The 16,147-nt window shown below is 40.9% G+C and overlaps 1 protein-coding gene across 1 annotated transcript in view; it reads right to left on the bottom strand.

Moving 5' to 3' along the window:
• WDFY2 (WD repeat and FYVE domain containing 2) overlaps positions 1 to 16,147 on the bottom strand; it is a 236,378-nt gene that overhangs the window by 51,527 nt on the left and 168,704 nt on the right. The window contains exons 4-5 of the mRNA XM_006879517.1: positions 14,266 to 14,320; positions 2,224 to 2,374 (exon numbers count right to left, since the gene is read on the bottom strand). Coding sequence (XP_006879579.1) covers positions 2,224 to 2,374; positions 14,266 to 14,320 — 206 coding nt within the window. The remainder of the gene's footprint in view (positions 1 to 2,223; positions 2,375 to 14,265; positions 14,321 to 16,147) is intronic.

The raw sequence follows: 16,147 nt of genomic DNA, 5'->3' as shown, positions 1-16,147 counted from the left end.
TAGGTGTGTCAGAGACAGTGAGGTTGGCACAGGATAGAGCAGGGTTTAGGGCTCATAAGGTCACTATGAGTCGCAAGAGACTCAATGGCACATAACAACAACAGCCACCCTCTGTTAGTGTTACTGTGGTTGTTAGTGGCTTTGAGCTGGCACTGATGTATGGCCACTGGATTTTTAGCAACAAAAAACATGACCCAGTCCTGTGCCATATTAAGTGGACAACATACTGTTCGGATCCATGGAGTTTTCACTGACTGAGTTGGAAGTCAGGTCTCATCTTTCTTAGTCTGGAAGCTTGCTGTCCATCATGTATGACCCTCCCGGCATCTTAAGTACCAACAGAATAGCTTCCAGCAGACAAAGCAGTACACCAAACTGGTGGATGGATAGTGACACAGGAGACACTGTACAGAAAAAGTTACATTGCTACTACTAGTCCTGGGGAGCTCTGAGGGGGAGTCCATGGACAGTTGTGCTAGTAACCCAAAGATGGCCCATTTCCAATGGTTCAAATCCACAAAAGGCTTCATGAGAGGAAGATAGATGGGCAATCTCCTTCTGTACGATTTACAGCCTCTGAAGGGTCAGTTCTGAGCCGCTGGCACTGAGCTGGCTTGAGCTGACTATCACGCCTGTTCTCCAATGAACAGTCTGCATAGGGACTCTTGAGAGTTCACTGTAACTAAAGACCCCCTATTTGTACTTTTTTTTGGTTACCTGAAAGAAATAAAAATGGGATTTTTGCTTGTATGAAAAAAGTGAAACTAACATTCAGAGTTTGTTTTGCTGCAGATCATTAAAAAGTAACTTGCGCCCCACTCGGCGAGAGCAGCATGGCAATGCTCCTTCCCTGGGAACCACCCTGTGCATACATTACTATTATGTACATCATGTATTGGTCATAGCTCTTCTGCTATGACTATACCTCATGTTTTCCACAGTTGCTGCAATTTGGTACACTATTTTTTGGCTCTGGTAATGGTTAATTTTTGTGTGTGTACATAGATGATGGTAAATAAATCTGGGTTTTGTCTTACACAAGGTTTCACAGATCACCCTCGTCTGGGAAGCAGGGACAGACAACTTGGAGAACGGGAGCAGACAAGTGTGCGTGCCAGGAGACCTAGGTTTTCTGATGGTGACTGTCCTACTGACTAGCAGGGCAGCTTCATAGAAGGCACATGACCCCCTCAGCGGCTTCAGCTGGCTCATCAGTAAGATGAGAGGTTAGACTGGGCGATGTCTACATGCACTTCAGCTCAAACACTATGAAATATTATTCAGTTGGCAAGAGATTTCATGTATTTCAATTCACACATTCCAGACAGTAGCGATGGAGTTTCTTTATAATAGGAGATCCTGCCTCTCTCCAGTATAAGGTGGGCCTGCTTTCCACTGCTTCTGTCATCGTCTTTGCTTCTGGTCTTCCTAGGAACCTTCCACACAGCCAGTCACAGTTCCTTGACCTTGCCCTTCAGTGAGGAAAATCAAGAGTGAATCCACCCCCCTCCCCAATCCCACACAAATACAGCTATTGCCACATGTCCGCAAGAAGGTCTTACTGCTTCTCCCGCTCATGCTGACAAGGGCTCATCCGTTCGAGATTGAAAGATATCCTATCAATAACACTCTGTGCTCGCTGGTCCCCTGGGGGCCAATGCTGAAGACTGTGATCATTAGCAGGTGAGCTCGTGGGCTTCGAAACCTGGAGAGAATTTGGACCGAGACAAGAATGACCATGATCCTGCACCTCCTGGGAAAGTCTCATTGGCACAAAGGTCGCACATTACCATATGGATAACTGATGCTGATTCTGGTGTTGTAATTCTTTGTAACGGCATCCTGTGTTTCTCCTCTTGAAGTTGCTAAGAAGACCGTCATAACTTTAATATATGTGTGCAAATTCTTTGGGCATAAAAGTAAAAAATGGTATTTACCATTTTAGCTCCACAATCTACAATGTCCCAGACTCCCAGACAGCGGAGGCAGCCAGGTTAGCTGTCTTCCGTCATGATGGTTGAGCTTGTGTCAAGCGGACCCACAACCTGGTCAGCGGTCAGGTCTTCTTTCATCCTCAGGAAGAAGTTCTGTGAACATCTTAACTACACAGGGGGTGGGGGAGAAACCCACAGACAATTCTTTCAATTGCACACACTCAAAGGTGTCACAAAAGAAAGTCAGTGGCAAAGTTCCCCCCAAGGAATTCTGTCCAGCAAAGGATACTGCAGGCCCGAGGCCACAGCGTTGGTGCGGTACCCGCCCAGCCGCTGCCCGCTCTCGGAACAGTGCCAGGCGAACTGCTTGTCCTGTCCCGTGCTCAGCACCCACTCCAGCTCCAGGATGAACAGGACCATCGTTACTCGGCTCTGATGTGCTGGAACCAAGACACAGGGAGAGAAACCGTGAAGGAGCTCACAGAGGCTGGACACTGCACGTAGAGAGCAGCATCCAATTCTACCCAGAGTGGGCAGGGCAGTATCATCACAAACACAAGGCAGGACAAAGGCCCTCAGGAAGACAAGGTCACCTCTGTAGATGGGCACACCAGTTGTTTCTACGAATTGTTTGAGTAAAAGTATATGCTGCTACAATTTGATGGGCAGGGGGGTGAGGGAAATTGAAAAAAAAATCTGTTCTCAAAAACAATGCATTAATTTTGTAAATAAACTAGTATAAAAATTTTTTAAAAGTACATGCTGCTAAGGACATATTATTTTTACAATTCCTACACATACAATTGCATGACACTGGCTACATTCTTCAAGTTAAGCTACTATTCTCATTAGCCTTTTCCACAAGCTTCTACCACCATTGTCTGAAACTCACTACTCTCTAAGTTTTTCATCCAACTTCTGAGCACCTCCTGTCACTCTGATCTCACGTAAGTTATTCTTTGAAAGAGCACAGTTCTCCAAGCAAATGTACATCACAATTTAAAATAAGCTACTTGTTCGGTTTGATGAAGGCTTCTGGGGGTTGTTTGGGCTTCAGGCTGGAAGTTTAAAGATTTTCTCAGGATGACAGTCTCTGGGGTTCATCAACTTGATCCTGTTATACTCATCTGGATGTGTTTTATATTGTGTGAGAGGCAACAGAGAGCAGAGAAAACATAGACTCTGCCTGTTCAAATCCCAGTTTCACTGCTTATTGCATGGGTGACTTTAGAAAACCACTCCAACATTTCCCATATTATAGAAGGAGGTTTGTTTGTTTTTAAAAGGAAAACAAGTCATGCAGTGGTGAAGATTAAGTGAGGAACATGTGTACATGTTTAAAACAGTATTTGGCGTGCAGAGTAGTTCTGTGCATCATCAAGACCATTATCATCGTTCTTTGCTAAAAATGAAAAAACTTGCAAATGGCAATAGTTAAACTACATAAAGAACATAATATTAAAGTGGAAAATATTTTGTTACATATATGCTGTTGTATACCATCAAGCTGGAAACAACTCCTAGATAACCCTCTAGTAGGTTTTTAAAGGCAGTAAATTGCCCTGAACGAGATTGTTCATCTTCCTGCCATGGAGTAACTGGTAGATTTGAACCACATACCTTTGGGTTGGCAGTCCAATTCCTTAGCACTAAGTAATTCCTCGCCATTAAGGATAATGAATAAGAATGAAAGAAGAAGAAATGAAGTCTTTGATCTGGGAAGTCAGAGAAGAGTACTGAATATCCCATGGATTGCTGAAAGAACAAACAGATAGGTCTTGAAGAAAATGCAGCCAGAATGCTCCTCTGAGACAAAGATGACAAAGCTTCGTTTCACATACTGTTGAGTACGTTGCTAGAAAGATCTATTCCTTGGAAAGAGACATCTTGTTTGGAAAATTGGGAGTATCAGCTAAACAGAGGAAGACACTCACTGAGATGGACTGCACACTGGCTGCAGCAATGGACTCACATGTGTCAGACACGACGAGGGTGGCACAGGACGGGACAGGCTTCACATCTGTTCTTCACAGGGTGTGTGAGTTGTGTTCAACTCAACAGCACATAACAACAAGCCACCAGAGCTCCCTGGTATGCATATATTTATCATAATAATTTTCAAAATGCTAAGGATGGGATGCTACAAGTATTAAGAAGCACATCATAGATTTTGTATAAATTTGTAATTTTCTTACAAATCTTTTTTATAATTACACAGTACTAACTGAAAAGAGTCAATCATGGAAGAATAAATGCTATTAAATATTGACCCTTCTCCACATTCCTCCTGTGCAGGTGGATAAGAAGACAGAATACTGGTAAAGCTTTGTGGACATTGTTTTCTTCCTGGTCTTTTTAAATACATAAATGCAAACATGTGCACATGCACACAAACAATGATTCTCTAAAAATATTACTAATACTACTTAAACTACCCAATCCACATGCCTCTGGAAACTCTATGAACTTGGAAAAACACAATAGCTATGGAAAGGCATTAGGTCTTTTGTTCATAGAGTCACTAGGAGTCAACCTTGACTCGATGGTGATCAACAACAACTTTGTATTTAAGGAGTCCTGGGTTGTTAAGTACCATAGAGTCGGAACTGGCTCATAGTTGACCCGTCAGCAGGTTTTCAGAGCCACTAAATTGCTCACCTTTCTCCTGTGGAGTAGCTGGTGGATTCAAACCATGTTCCTTTGGGTAGGCAGCTCAATTCCTTACCACTTAGCCACCCTGTGGCATTGGCATTAAGTGTTGGGCTGCTAATCAAAGAGCCAGCAATTTGAATCCATAAGCCATTCCTCTCCTGTTAAGACTTACAGCTTCAGAAACATGATGGAGAGTGAAGGACAAGATGGCAGAGGGTATTGTTTTTTCATTCAGTAAAATTGCATGGCCTGGCTTTCATGACATGAAAATCTATCCCATTCTTCTGAAAGATTACATAATAATATTCTTCAGTGGTGGTAGTGGGGGTGGTGGTGTCGTTAACTGCTGCTGAGTCATGTATAGCTCATAATAACTCTATGAACAAGACACTGGAACTCAGTCCCAGCCATGACATTCTCAATTCTGACACCTGAGCCCGTTGCTGTAGTCACCCAGCCAATCCATCTCATTGGGGGACTTCCTCTCCTTCACTGACTCTCCACCACCTTTCCAAGCATGACACAGCTTTTTCCAAAGAACAGCTTCTCCTAGCAACACGCTCAAAGTATGAGATGCCATCGTTGGCAGTAAGCTTCACCCTCTTTGACTCCAGGGAACACTATGGCTGCACTTTTCCCAAGACATATCTATTCGTTCTTGGGGCGATTCAGGACCAGGAATTGGAAAATTACAGCTCCCGGGCCAGGTACGGCCTGCCACCTCTTTGAGTACAGCCCACTGAGTGAAGAATGATTACAGATAAACATCTGAAATGGATTTGATCATAGAAAATGCTAACTCCAATTGTTGTTGCTGCTGTCAGGTGTCTTCAAGTTGACTACGACTCATAATGACCCTCCGGACAGCAGATCAGAACCTTGCCCTATCCTGTGTCATCTTCATGCTCAAGATCATTATTATAGTCATTGTCAATTAATCTTGTTTAGGCTCTTGTTCTTTTTCAATGACCAAGGACTGGCCTCACAAAATGTCCAAAGTATGTGTGAGAAGTTTTATATCCTTGAAGCAGCCCAGCTGCCCTTCCTCCGAAGCAGACTTGCTTGCTCTTCCGGCAGTCCATGTGACAGTCAGCAGTACTGCCCAACACCACGATTCAACAGCATCAATTCCTCTTTGGTCATCAGCATTCACGATCTCCAATTAGCCCCTTAATTCATTCACTCCAGTGAGTCCTTTTGGAATATGATGCTTGTGGAGAATACTGAATACACTGTCGCTTGCCTGAAGAGCAAACAACTTTGCCTTGGACGAAGTGTAGCCAGAGGGCTCCTTGGAGGTGAAGATGAGGAGACTTCATTTCACAAGTCTGGACACATCACCAGGATGAATCAATCCACAAAGGAGAGCATCACGCTTGTTAATTTAAGACAAGAGTCAGTGGGAACGAGATTTTCAATAAGATGGACTGACCCAGAGGCTGGGCTGCAACAATGGGCTCCCATGGGGTGGCTGGGCAGGGTTTCGTTCTGTCTTAGATGGTGATGCCGTGTCAGACTCCACGAGAGGGCACCTAACAACAATAGCATCTATATTTTCTCTCCAATCCGTAGACTCACACAATCAGAAAACTGTACTCAATTACACTGTATTTTTATTTTCACCAATAAGAATCTATGGAAAGTTTGTTTTCTTCCTTGTTATGTGTCTACGTAATAGCCTTGAGCTTGATTCTTAGTGCGCAAAGCCTAATCTTTATCTGGCCCTTTACAGAAAAAGTTTGCTGGGCTCCAGTATCAGTTTGCCACAGTGTGTTTAACTGTGTCCCTATTTATGGGCATTAAGAATATCCTCGTGTTCTTTTATCCAAACATCCAAGTCCACATGCCCGTGTGACTTATTTCTGGAGCAAGAATGCCCGAAGGAAAAAGGACAAATCAAAGGGCATGCATATTTAGTTCTCCTAGGATTTATTTTTGGGACATTGTGTGAAGCAGGGATCTAATTTCTTTTACTGCGGTTAAAAAAAATATATTTAATGTAACTTTTGCCAAGTCATTACTTTTTTACATGTACAATTTGGTGACATTAATTATACTGATCACGGGTGGCACCAACAGCAGTATCCGTTGCCAAATTTTCCATGAGTGTCACCTGACACTCAATGCTTCCTAAACAATCACTCCCCTGTTCCTTGTCCCTCCCACCCCTGCTAATCACTAATACACTTTGGTCCTATACACATGCTTGCTCTTGATCTTTCATGTAAATGAGACTCACATTACTGAGCATAATGTATTCAAGGTCCATCCATGACACATGGCAAAGCTCCAGCTCTCTTTCTGGCTGAGTTGCCTCCACTATACATATGTACCATGTTTTGTTTATCAGCCGATGGACATGGAAGGTCCCCTCTCTGGCGGTGAACAAGGAGAACTACAATGAATACTGGCGCCCATGTGGCTGAGTTGCTGCTTTAAGTCTCTTAATTCTTACATGTGCAATTGCTGGGTCTCTCTTTCACTTTCTTGTTTATATATTTTTTTAATTAATTTTAATGAAAGTTTACAGAGACTTATGGTTTCCATTCATTGTTGCATTTTTCTCCCTGCCCACCGTCTCCCCCCCAATTCACCCTTCTTGAAAAGTAAAAGAAACTCTTTCATTATGCAAGTCCTACACCCAAGTCTACTCCACTATGCAACCTCCATTCTGGAGTCTTGTCTCTCTTTCTGAGGAACCATCAAAGTATTTTCCACAAGAGCTGTGCCATGCTTGTCTTCCCCTCAGCAATGAATAATAATAATTCCCATTTTCCATATTTTTAACCAATATTTTTTGGTTTGGTTTTTTTTAAATTTTATTTTGTCTTCCCTAAGGGAGGGTGAAATCTTATTTTGCTGTAGATTTTATTTGTATTTCTCTAAAGGTAAGTGCAAGGGAGCTCTTGTGGCTTAGTGGTAAGGAGTGGTGCTGACAAATCAAAGGCACCTGGTTCGAATCTGTCAGCTGCTCCGAGGGAGGAGGGTGGGCAGTCTCTTCCCATGCAACTTACTGCCTCTCCTAACCTGTCACTTATGAGTCGGGTTCAACTCAACAGAACTCAGCAACCACGGTAAATGCAGGAGGCCTGGCGGCCTAGTGTGTAACGTCAGACTGGTAACCAACAGATCAGCTCTTTGAATCTAACAGCCATTCTGTGATTTACAACCTCAGAAATCCAATGGAAGGTTGGTGAGTGGGCACAGAGTCGAAGGCAGTGAATAAGTAATGCATATGGTATTTTTCCACCAAAAAAAAAATCAAGCCTTCTACATTAGTTTACCAACAGCCCCCTTTCCTATGGGGTACTGTTATAAGAGCTATATGAATTCTTTATTTGTACATATTGCTGTAAAAAATCAGCATGGGTGTTTATAAAAATACCTAGAAGAGGTGCAGACATAATTGACAGAATGTATGTATTCTTTAAATACAGTGTGTGCATGTCTATATGTATAGACACATATATAATTCTATCAATTTCATTTGGTATATAAGTCAATCAATCTTCAGAAATGTATCATCCTGCTTATGTAAGTACTGTTCACTGTTAGGAATGGATTCACTTCTCTCATTTGCTCACATACTATGTTCTGACATGGACTCAGATTTCCCAAGAGAACTAACCGTAAAGCTCATCTCAAGACAGCAGAATACATTTGGTCACTTATCTTTTTTTCTCACCTCCATCCTGGAGCTATCGAGCCTTCTGTCCCAGCCTGAGCCTGTCACTTAGCGTCTAGAAAAGTATCTGCCTCCCTCATGTGATAAATCCTGTTTCTAGGATGTCATAATTTCTTCCTTTTTTAGTTTTATTTCCTCAACTTAGAAGAGCTTAGAAAAAATAAAATTTTTGAGAACCTGAATGTCCGAAAATACCTATACTTATTTTTTCCACACTTGCTATCCTGACTACATGCACAGGATTCTGAGTTTGAAGTTAACTTTCCATAAAAAATGTGGTGCAAAGTGTTTGATTGTCATCTGGCTTCCAGTGGAGAACTCCAACATCATTCAGATCTCCGTTCTTAAGGGTGAGAGCTGTTTATCTTCTCTGGAAACTTCAGGTCTCTTCTTTGTACCTCTGGTAGGCAGCACATAGAGTTGCATGATAATACAGCCTCCCTGACTATTCGAATACACCAAGCTCCAAGAGAAAAAGATGGGAGATCTTCTCTCGTGTGTTTTACAGCCTAGGAAATCCAGTGGAAGGTCCGCTATGAGTTGGTTCTGACCCAACAGCAATGAGCTGGAACAGCTTCTTTACACTTGATGAAATGGCACTGCGATAGTGGGTCCTCAGTGGGTCTTCCTTGCATTTTTCATGCTGAACATTCAATGGGCACTTTCTTCTTTTTAATCCATGGGGAAATTCCATTTCTCATGTTACTTATTTAATAATTCCTCTTCTGCCCTTACTGCACCGGATAGAATGTCCTGCCAATGGTGAATAAGAGTGAGCATTCTTGAGTTATTCCAATCTCGGGGGAAGCATGTGGTTTTCAACTATTTAGTACAACGTTTGCTCACTCATTCAGTGCCATGGAATTAGAATTGATTCATAGCTGACCCTGCACTGAGGTGTTTGGGGTTTTTTTAATTAATATTTTTATTTACAAAGTTCAAATACATTGTTTTTCACACTGGATCTTTCCAAGTTCCTTCATACACACAACCCAATCAAATTGACTGTGATTACCACCCCCCGCCCGGCTGCCCATCCTCACCCTTATGCTTTCACCCTCCTCCCCCACTGGATACTCATTCTACAATAAGTTTTATACAGTAGTAGTCTTTATGGGACTGACTTAGTTCACTCAGCATAATGCTCTCCAGTCCCTTCCAAGTTAGTTATTAATTTACAAAATCATTGCTCCTGCTTGCTGCACAGGATTTCATCGTGTGAATGAATCAGAGATGGATGTTCCATTTTAGGAAATACTTGTCCTCCAGCTTTTGAGCTGATTGGTGTAAATGGTTTATGCTCACTAATAACCTACAGGTTGAAGGTTTGAACCCGCCCAGCAGCACTACAAACATAATAACAATAATATGCACATAAAACGTTCTCTACTTTTTTTCTTTTTAAAGATGACAGCTGAGGATATTCTGTGCTCGGTTCTACTCTGAAACACATGGACCTGACATCAGTCAGCAATCCCTTTGCATACAAAATGATGAGCGTTTTATGAGAAGATGACATTGTGCTTTTCCTTTGCTAATATGGTGGATTTAAAAAAAAAGTTGTTAATCCAACTTTGCATTCCTGGGGAAAACCTTCCTTCCTTCTGATATATTATCCACGTTAGATAATATATTGATCTGTTCAAATTTTGTTTAGATTTTAAAAATTTAAATTCAAGAGGGAAACTTGCTTGTAATTCTTCTTGGTATTGTCATCTTCGCCTTTCTTTATATTATCAGGGTAATGCTGGTTTCAGAGAATGAGATGAAGAACATTTCTCTTCAATTTATACAGTTGATAAATATTGTTTGGTGGTGTTTTGTTTTTTTTTTAATACTTGAATGTCCCGGTAAAATTCACCAGTGAAATCACCTGTGCCTGGTGTTTTCTTTGTGGGAAGGTTTTTAATTATAAATTCAAGTTCTTGAATAAATATAGGATTATTTGAGTTACTTGTTAAGTGGTTTCAGGTATAATAGTGTATCTTTGGGGAATTGGACCATTTTGTCTTCGTTATGAGCTTTACTGGCATGAAATGGCTCATAATATTCCTCATATTCCTTTTATTTATATTGGTATCTTCATAATAGTGTTAATCACTTAACTCATTCCTGATAATTGTTAATTTATATCTTCTCACTTTTTTTCCTAATGAGTTTGTTTAGGGGTCTGTCATTTCTTCTTTTAAAAAATTTATTATTAATTTCATTGAAAATTTACAGAGACTTTGGATTTCCATTCATTCATTGTTGCACTTTTCTCCCCTCCTAACCCTCCCCCGCCCCCAGTACACTACCCTCTTGGAAAAGTAAAAGAAAAATTCTTTCATTGTTTTACAATCCCTTCCCCCAGGTCCACTCCACTAAAGCAGCCTTTGTTCTGGACTCCTGTCATGACAAAAATACCGAATCACATATCCCTTTTAAACAGTTTTCTTCCTCATCTGTTTCAATGCAGTATACATTATTGAACCCATCTTTCTGAATCTCCCCCCAACCCCGAGGTCAGTCCTGTTTTACAACAGTGGCACCATGCAGTATTTGTCCTTTTGTGACTCAGATGCTTCACTCAGCATAATGTCCTCCAGGATCACCCATTTTGATAATATTGCATGAGTTCCTTCTTTTTCAATGCAGTGTAGTATTTCATTGTGTGAATATACCACAGCTTTCCTATCCATTCGTTTGCTGATGGACACGTAGGTTGTTTCCAACTCCTTATTATTGTGAACAAAGCCATGATAAACATGGGTGTGCATGTATCTGCTTGGATGTCAGTTATGGTCTCTCTGGGGTATATTCCCAGTAGTGGAATTGCTGGGTCAAATGGTATCTCTATTTGCAACTTTTTGAGAAAGCGCCACACTGCCCTCCACAGTGGTTGCACCATTTTACACTCCCACCAACAGTAAATAAGGGTTCCAGTTTCTCCACAACCTCGCCAGCATTTGTTGCTTGCTGTTCTGTTAAATTTTGCTATTCTGACTGGGGTGCTATCTATGAGATGATATCTCATAGTTGTTTTGATTTGCATCTCTCTTAGAGCTAGGGATTTTGAACATTTCTTCATATGCTTGTTAGCCATCTGAATGTAGTCTTTGGCGAAGTGTCTGTTCATATCCTGTGTCCATTTTTCTACTGGATTATTTACCTTTACCTTGTTGTGGTGCTCAAGTATTTTATAAATTCTGGATATAAGTCCCTTATCTGATATGTCATTACCAAATACTTTCCCCCAGTCTGTGTCTTTCCTTTTTGCCCTGTTGGAGAAGTTTTTGGCTGTGCATAGGGATTTGATTCTTAGAAGATCCCATTCATCTACTTTATCTTCTCCTGGTTGCAGGTTTTTCAGGATACTTGGAAGACTGTTTATGTTGTGGATTAGAACATCTAGTGTTCTCCCAAGCTTTTCTTCAATGAAGATTATAGCCCTTGGTTTTAGTCCTAGGTTCATGATCCACCTTGAGTTGGTTTTTGTATATGAAGTGAGGTGTGGATCTTGCTTGAGTCTTTTGCAAATACTTTTCCAATACCATTTGTTAAAAAGGCTGTCGTTTCCCCACTTAACTGATTTCATCTCCTTGTAAAAAATCAGTTGACCATAGACAGATGGGCTGATCTCCAGGTTCTCAATTCCATTCCACTGATCTATGTGTCTGTCATTGTACCAATGCCATGCTCTCTTAAACACCCCGGCAGTGTAGTAGGATTTGAAATCAGGGAATGAGATATAGAGGTCTTTAATTTCTAATGATCTACAAGAACCAGCTTTTGGCTCAATGATCATCTCTCTTTAATCTCCTACATGACTGTTTTCTACTTCATGAACTTCTGTTCTCGTCTTTCCTCTCTCCTGTTTAGTTCAGTTTGGATTTTCTCTGCTGGTCTCTAGATTTCAATTTCTTTTCTAATTTCTTAAGGTAGAATGTGAAGTCACTGATTGAAAACCTTTTTTTCCTCCTAATATGGGTACTTTGGAAGCAGGAGTGGCATCCACTTCCTAAACAACATGCCTCTGGAAACTCTATGAACTTTGATAAATGATGATAGTAATAGAAAGGCTTCAGACCTTTTGTTCATGGGGTCACTACGAGCTGTGCTCGATTCAATGGCAGTCAACAACAACAACAACAACAATGTAGGTGTTTAACAGTGCTTGAATTTACCCCATTGCCCTGCTTCAGTGGTACCAATAAAAGCTGATACTGTATCTCTATTTTCATTCTTCTCAAAATACTCTGATTTCCCTTTTGAGTTAATCCATGGTGTATTAATAAGAATTTTCCTCAATTCCCAAATACCTAGAGATTTCCCTTTATTTAACATTTGATGTCATTTCAGCCAGAAAACATACTTTTACTGAATCCTTTCAAATTTACTGAGGCTTATATCATGGCAGACTTTGATAATGTGCTCTTCCTTGGTAAATGTTCTGTGTACATACAAAAGGAACCTATATTCTGTTTTAGTTGGAGGGAATCATGTACAGATATCAATTAGAGTGAGTTGGTTGATATGTTGTTCAAGTCTTTTATGCCTTTTCTGATTAATCAGAGAAGAGTTTTTCTCCCTACTTGTCCAGAGCTGAAGGCAAGAATAGATCTTAGAAGGTGCCTACCATAATGTGCTTTAAAAATACAACACGAAACTCAAAGATCTGTGCAGTAAACTACTGGAAAAATTTTGTACAAAGCAGATGAATTGGAGATTAAAAATGTCATGGCTAGAAAAGGAAAAAAGGAAGCCATATTAAAGTAGGAAAGGAGGCAGGGGAAAGAATTCTCAAGGCTCCTTTTGAATAGCTGAATAGCTGTCATGGAGAGATTCTAGTCTACGTAGCATGAATAGGCTGAATGAAGACTGACTGAGAATCATCCTAGCACTTACTAGATGGTATCCTAGCAATCTATTTATCTGTGTGTCTTCCCCGCTTACTTACAGGCAGAGATTAACTACAGGTCTTGTTCATCCTTATCGTCAAACACCACAGCCAAAGTCAAGGCAAAGCCGAGTCCACTGCCCCGAGTCCACTCCAGCTCTTACTGACCCTGGAGGACGGAGGAGCAGTGCCCCACAGAGATTCCAAGGGGAAAGACTATAGAGGTAGGAGAGGCTGGTAGATTTGAACCACTAACCTTTAAATTGGCAGCTGAATGTTTAAACCACTGTGCCATAATCAGTTCTCCAGGAAATATTTGATGAATGACACACGGGGGGGGGGGGGGGGGGTGGCAGCAGATCTTAAAGAATAAAACCATAGGGAAACTAATTCTGGCTAATATATGAAAATAAAAAAATTTGGCAATGCTTTGAATTTTCTAAAATCATAATGGGTCTCTATGCCTTTGGATAATGGAACGACTTGCAGATCTTCATAAAATGACCTTCCAGTGTTTGAAAGGGTCCTACTGCTAATGTACTGACTTCATGACACTCTTGGTCTGGATAAAGAAATTCCTTCAACATTTGCTCCTGAATGAAAAAAAAAGTCCTGAGGGATAGCACAGGACAGGGCAGGGTTCAGGTTAGCTATTCACAGGGCCGTTATGATTCATACATGACTTGATGGCATGTAACAACAACAACAACATACTCCCACCAATGTTGAAGACATGATGACAACATCACTCTTTCTCTTAGACAGTAGGACTACTACAACTGAGTGTGAAATAGGCCAGAGCTATCAACTTTCTTTCTACCTCGGCCCCAACTTCCACATGTGCTAAGCTGATAGAGGCAGCGTGGAGGTAAGAAATCAAAGGTGATGGTTCTGGAGAGGCACTGGCCTATCTCTTGATCTGTATGTCAACAAGTACCCCAACCTCTTTGAGTCTCAGGGTAGAACTGAGGGTAATGGTCACTCTGAAGGACTGCTCAGTATACATCCCCCCACCCCCACCCCCGGGCTGTAAAGTATGACTTCCTGGTGGCCCTGGAAGCCATCAAGAGGTTATTTTCACACAGGTAGGTAAAAACACGATGCTCATGGCCTACCTTGATAGTTTTTCACAGGATTCATCTTGTTGTAATCTTCTGACAAAATAAACTCCTGCAAAACAAAAGCAAAACATTCAGCTAAAGAAATTCTTTTCGTTAATATCTGTTTCGGTAAAATCAGAATGTATAAAACAAGCATCACAGAATTATCTCTGATATTAATATTTTACCAATCAAATCTGCATTTTTATGCCTCTTTTAAAGTACTAATAAACACGATTGAATGCAATTATCCTAATTTTTACCTTTTAAATCTTAACTTGGTTAGGGGAGGGAGAGGAAATGGGATGTAGCCCAGAGTTTTGATACCACTCAATTTTGAAGAGAAATCGAGTTTAAAATACTCTTCTCTCAATGAAGTCACAGGTCAAAATGTTTTCTAACTCAGGCAAGGTTAAGGAGGACAGTAAGCAAACATACGATAGCTTCCTATGAGAGAAATAAACCAAATATTTTAAAGATTCTGTATCTAACATCAATATTTCCCCCCCCAACTACAGATGAGCTCTGGTGATACACATAGCATGCTGCACTACTACCTTAAAGGTCAACAGTTCAGTTCCACTATAGCGAGCTGCCTGCTCTGCAGGAGAAATGTGGGGCGCTACATCCCTTTAGATTTACTGCCTTGGAGAACCTCTAAGGGTCCCTGGGGATTAGAATTGATTTGATAGTGGATTTGGTTTTGGGGGGAGTTATTTAATATAAGCATCTCAAGGCTGCATGTTCCTCAATGTGTATTCCTAGGGCACCTGGCCCAGCAGTGTATCAACAAAAAGGTACAGGAAAGCCATCTCCTGTTGTAATCAGATTAGTCTAGATGTCAGTTTACACACACACACACACACACACACACACACACACACTCTCTCTCTCTCTCTCTCTCTCTCTCTCTCTCTCTCTCCATGTCTATACACATCCCATTTTATATATTCTTTTGGGGACATCACTGGCGTGTTGGGAGAAAGATGGCCAATGCCCTCCCATGTGATTTACAACTTCAGAAACACAACAGAGGATCAGCAGTAAGTCAGTTCTGACTCGACAGCAATGAAGTTGATTTAGGGATCTAATGTATGAGTGTATATGAGTCTGAGAGAGAGACAGAAAGAGAGAGAGTGTGTGAGAGAGAAAGCATGAGAACGCAAGCTTAGCTTACTTCAGCATCTCTGCTTAGAGTGGCCCATGAATAGACCTCAACCAAGTGTACCTATGCCCTTATCAGAATGTTTATCAGCCTTACAATGGAGTTCTTTAGCTTTTTTCCAATGCAAAATGTTTATATATTCTTAAAAAAAATAAGTTGTCAAACATTAGCAGAGATACAAAATCTAGTAAATGAATGTTTCCTGCTGAACTGAAAAACAAGAAAACGCCCATCATTTGGCAGCACCTAGAAGTTCTCTTTGATGCTTGAGAAGTAGGCATGAGAGAGAAAGATGGAAATCTTTGAACTTGTTATCTGAGTGTTTACAGCAGGTTATGTAAGATTTTAAAAGAAAGCAATTATTTTTTTTTTATTATAAATGCCACAAAGATAAAGTATGAGGTTCTGAGAGAACATACAAGGTAAGAGTTATTCACTACTCTGCCTCATTCCCTTTAAGAAGCTTATCTATGAATCCACTTTAGCGCAATTCTGTCTGTAAAAGCACTATTCAAATTGTCACTTTTTAATATTCTTAGCATTATTTTCCAAGAAGCAGCACTGCATCTACTTCTCATTTTTGGAGGGCTAGACTCACATCAAATTACCATAGACTTTATTCAGGAAGTAAAGTGCCGTTCCCGTAAGGAGCTCTGATTGTGGAGGAGAAAGCTACACACCTCTCTGAGCTACAGAACCCCCCTCTGTCCCCTCCCCCTCTCCCTCTCTCTC

This window comes from Elephantulus edwardii, unplaced genomic scaffold (genome assembly GCF_000299155.1).
Source record: "Elephantulus edwardii isolate Elephantulus edwardi_28Jun2011 unplaced genomic scaffold, EleEdw1.0 scaffold00004, whole genome shotgun sequence".
Taxonomy (NCBI): domain Eukaryota; kingdom Metazoa; phylum Chordata; class Mammalia; order Macroscelidea; family Macroscelididae; genus Elephantulus; species Elephantulus edwardii.
Note: the sequence above shows the minus strand (reverse complement) of the source record. Positions and strands in the feature narration are given on the sequence as shown.